This window comes from Macrotis lagotis, chromosome 5, assembly GCF_037893015.1.
Source record: "Macrotis lagotis isolate mMagLag1 chromosome 5, bilby.v1.9.chrom.fasta, whole genome shotgun sequence".
In the NCBI taxonomy this organism is placed as follows: domain Eukaryota; kingdom Metazoa; phylum Chordata; class Mammalia; order Peramelemorphia; family Peramelidae; genus Macrotis; species Macrotis lagotis.
In genome coordinates, this window is record NC_133662.1 from 5,000,955 (window position 1) to 5,004,575 (window position 3,621).

The following is a 3,621-nucleotide window of genomic DNA, read 5'->3' on the forward strand; positions in this document are numbered from 1 at the left end:
ACAGACAGTTTACTTACATCAAGCACAGTGATATAAGAAACCCTCCCAGTGTCTGTTGGCCCTAAGTGGATCACCTTATCTTCTCCTGACTCCCCAAGGACATCCCCAGGCAAATCTCTCTCCTGCTCCCCAAATTGGTTCTATTCCCCATAGAAATTGGGGGAATTAGGCAAAAGCTTCTCCCAAAACAGAGGGAGAAGGAGGTATCTCAGTCAGACATGGCATTCTCCCAGGACAGGGATTCTTTCCACGAGTCAGACAGATGTGGGACTATCAACCCCTCCACATGCTGACTCCCCTATCTGCACCGATTGCTTGTGTCCACAGAACAGAAATGATTGCTTCCCCCAGTCACCTCAATGGCTCACAGGTATGAGAATGATTACTGTCCCTCCTCTGGGCTGGAGGTTGAAGAGGAGACTGAACTCAAGCATCTACTATAGATTTGTTAACACTGATGCCCTGTTTCACTTTCCACCATTGTGTGCTTTATTCATGCTGAATCCACACTGAGGGGTCTTCACCACTGGCCACATTGCACACCTGCTGCTAGCTTTGTCTCCACCTGAATTCAGAGGGACAAGTCAAGGTTACATCAGAGCATCCTGGGTACAGGACATCATCCCATTTTCCATTAAACACACATAATATTCAATATAAATATTAAATAGTAACATTTCACTGTGGGTTTCAAATGTGTTGAAACACAACTGTGAGGCAGATGGCACTATTATGTCTTTCATTTTATAGACCAGAAAATTGAAACTCAGAGAAGGAAATGACTTGTTCTTAGTCACCCAGCTAGTCTGTGTTAATGTTAACAGACAACCCACATCTCCTGATTCCTTAGTTCATTGTTCTTCCCACTACATTGCTTTTTTTTTGGAAGCAATTTGACTTAAGTGATTTATCCAGGGTCACACGGCTATTAAATGTTTGAGACCAGATTTGAACTCAGGGCCTTCTAAGTCTTGGGCCAACTAACTGCTCCCACACTGGTTTTTGCCCTAAGGTTCCATGTAAGGTTCATGGTTCCTCTAAACTTAGTCCTTTGTGAAGAATGAGGATTTTCCTAATCCAGCTCATTCTATGGACTCTTGTTATCTCTTCACTAGTAACTATTCATCTTGGAATCCTGCTCTCATGATTGGTGGGTCCGTGGTTAGGATCATCATTTCAGAGGAGCTTCAGCTGTACTCACTTAACTACTAGCTCAGATTTCTCTCCTGGATGGATATTCCATCTCTTCACCTCATGAACACCTCTCTTTCCATCTCTCCAGTTCCCTCTCACCTTTATGTTTGTTTTCCTCTTTCAGAATGTAAGCTCCATGTTGTTTTCTTGTATTTGTATTTTCAGCCTTTAGCAAAGTTCTTGGTGTACCATAAGCACTTAATAAATGTTTGCTCTATCTCTATTGTCTGATCTTTCTCCTTCTTTTCCTTCTTTCTTTCTCTATATCCCTTCCTTCCTTCCTTTTTTCTTTTCTATCTTCTTCCTTTCTTTTTTAAATCTTTCTTTCTTTTTTATTGGATCAGGGATAAAATTGGTAGTTGGTTGAATTGCTATCATAAGGAAATGAATGTTTTGATATAAAATGATGCAATTCATTGATGTGTGGGAAAAATAATAGAATTTCTATTTCTATTTATTTCATACTTTATAAAAGAAACAAATTAAGCTTAACTAATATTTGACATATGGTTTGACACTGGCACTCTTAGTATTTCAGATAGTCACATAGGGTATGCAAAGTGTCCTAAGGGAAGAGTTAGAATTCCACAGTGCAGATCAACAGTAGTGGCTTCCCTCCTTTTGTTTTCAATGTACTATGAGGAATTTCAGTTTCCTGCACCCAATCAGGATATTATGAATTATGACGTGGAATTAGGAAGACCTGATTTCAAATCCTATTTCATATACTTTACTAGATGAGTTACCCTGAACAAGTCACCTAACTTCTGCCTCATTTTCTTATCTATGAAATAGATGAATATAATGCCTTCTACTCCTAGGATTAGAGAGAGGATCATAAAAGATAATATTTATAAAGGATTTAACAAAGTTCCTGGCTGTTATTTATTAACTTTTATTAATTTTCCCTCTTTTTTTATGACTCACCATTTCCTTTATTTGTACAAAATAGTGAATAATCATCCCCTCCCTGGGGGGAAAAACGGTGGTTTAGGATTTAAACAAGTCCTTAGGTCCTAATGCATCTATTTTGAAGGTTTGGGACTGGCTGTTTTACTTCCAGCATCTTTGGGTTTGGACTCAAAAGGCTTAGCAGCCTTAGCATCGGACTTGGTGACCTTGGTGACAGACTTGGTGGCCTTGGGATCAGACTTACTGGCCTTGTCAGTGGGCCTGACAGCCTTGGGATCAGTGGGCTTGGCAGCCTCGGGGTTAGTGGTTCTGGCAACCTTAGAGTCAGGCTTAGTGATCCTGGGGCCTGGATGTTTGATGCCGATCCTATGGCCTGGATGCTTGGTAGCCATCTTGTGACCAGCACGCCGGGCACTGGCCTTGGGGATCTTGGACCTGAGGAGCTTGGCCTTGGAGGCCTTGGTGCTCAGGGGCTTGATAGCCTCTGTTTGGGCCTGGATGGCTTTGGCGTTGTTGGCCTGCATCTTCTTCAGCCTTTTCTTGTTGTGTTTCTTGGCAAAGTGCATGTTTCTCAGAAACTTGGGATCAATCCCTTTCAGAGACTCATATCTCTGTGACCTAAGTTTCTTGATGCCATTTCTGTGCCACTTTTGTGATTGATTGTGAGTTGTATGATTCTTAGACTTGGCCATATTTACACTGCAGCTGGTACTAGCAGGCACTCCACCAACCAGAAGAGTCCAAAAGTGTGAAAGGGCAATTCTCCCTCTCTTTAGCTTAGTATTCTCATCTTAGTTTTTCTCATCTACCTCAAAGGGTTGTAAGTCAACCAGTTGGCCAACCGAATTAGTACAAATAATGTTAATGAAACATCAATTTGCATCGCAGATTTTCATTGGGTTGACACTATTTTATATACATATAATTCTGATTAATATGAATTTGAATAAGATGATCATTTCATTGGATTCATTATTCCCACTAGTAGACATCTAGCTTTAAAAATAAAGTGCTCTGGAAACCTTGGAGATTTATATAAATGTTAGCTATTTTATTGTTGTTTATATTATCTAGTATTCTTCACTAATAGGACATTGCTTTAGAAAGATTCCTACAAAGAAACCACAGATTGTAGATAAAACAATGATGTGAGCAAAAGCAAACAAATAGAAAATGGCTGAGTGAATATTTGTACTTCTTGTACAAAGTCTTCATCAAACACAGCTTGAGGTAAAACAATGACAACTTAATTAGATCTGAAAGAACTTAAGCAAAATAAAAGTAAATTTGAGTACCACTTTCTATGAAAAACCTTAGCTGATCCCACTTAATGTTAATTTATCTCCCATTAGACTGTAAGCTCCTTGAAGACAGGCACTGTCATTTGCCTCCTTTTATATTCCCATCATGATAGTGCCTGGTACATTACAGGAGTTTCATAAATGCTTATTGATTATTCTGTATGTCCAAGACTTGGCACATAATAGACACTAAATGAATTCTTCTTGTTGTTCG

The 3,621-nt window shown here is 39.6% G+C and overlaps 1 protein-coding gene across 1 annotated transcript; it reads right to left on the minus strand.

The window, feature by feature from the left end:
* Positions 1-2,173: 2,173 nt before the first annotated feature.
* LOC141489588 (large ribosomal subunit protein eL29-like) lies at positions 2,174-2,798 on the minus strand. Its single transcript, XM_074190139.1, has one exon. It carries the CDS (start codon positions 2,796-2,798, stop codon positions 2,220-2,222), a length of 579 nt encoding a protein of 192 aa, XP_074046240.1. The 3' UTR covers positions 2,174-2,219.
* Between the last annotated feature and the right edge of the window lie 823 nt (positions 2,799-3,621).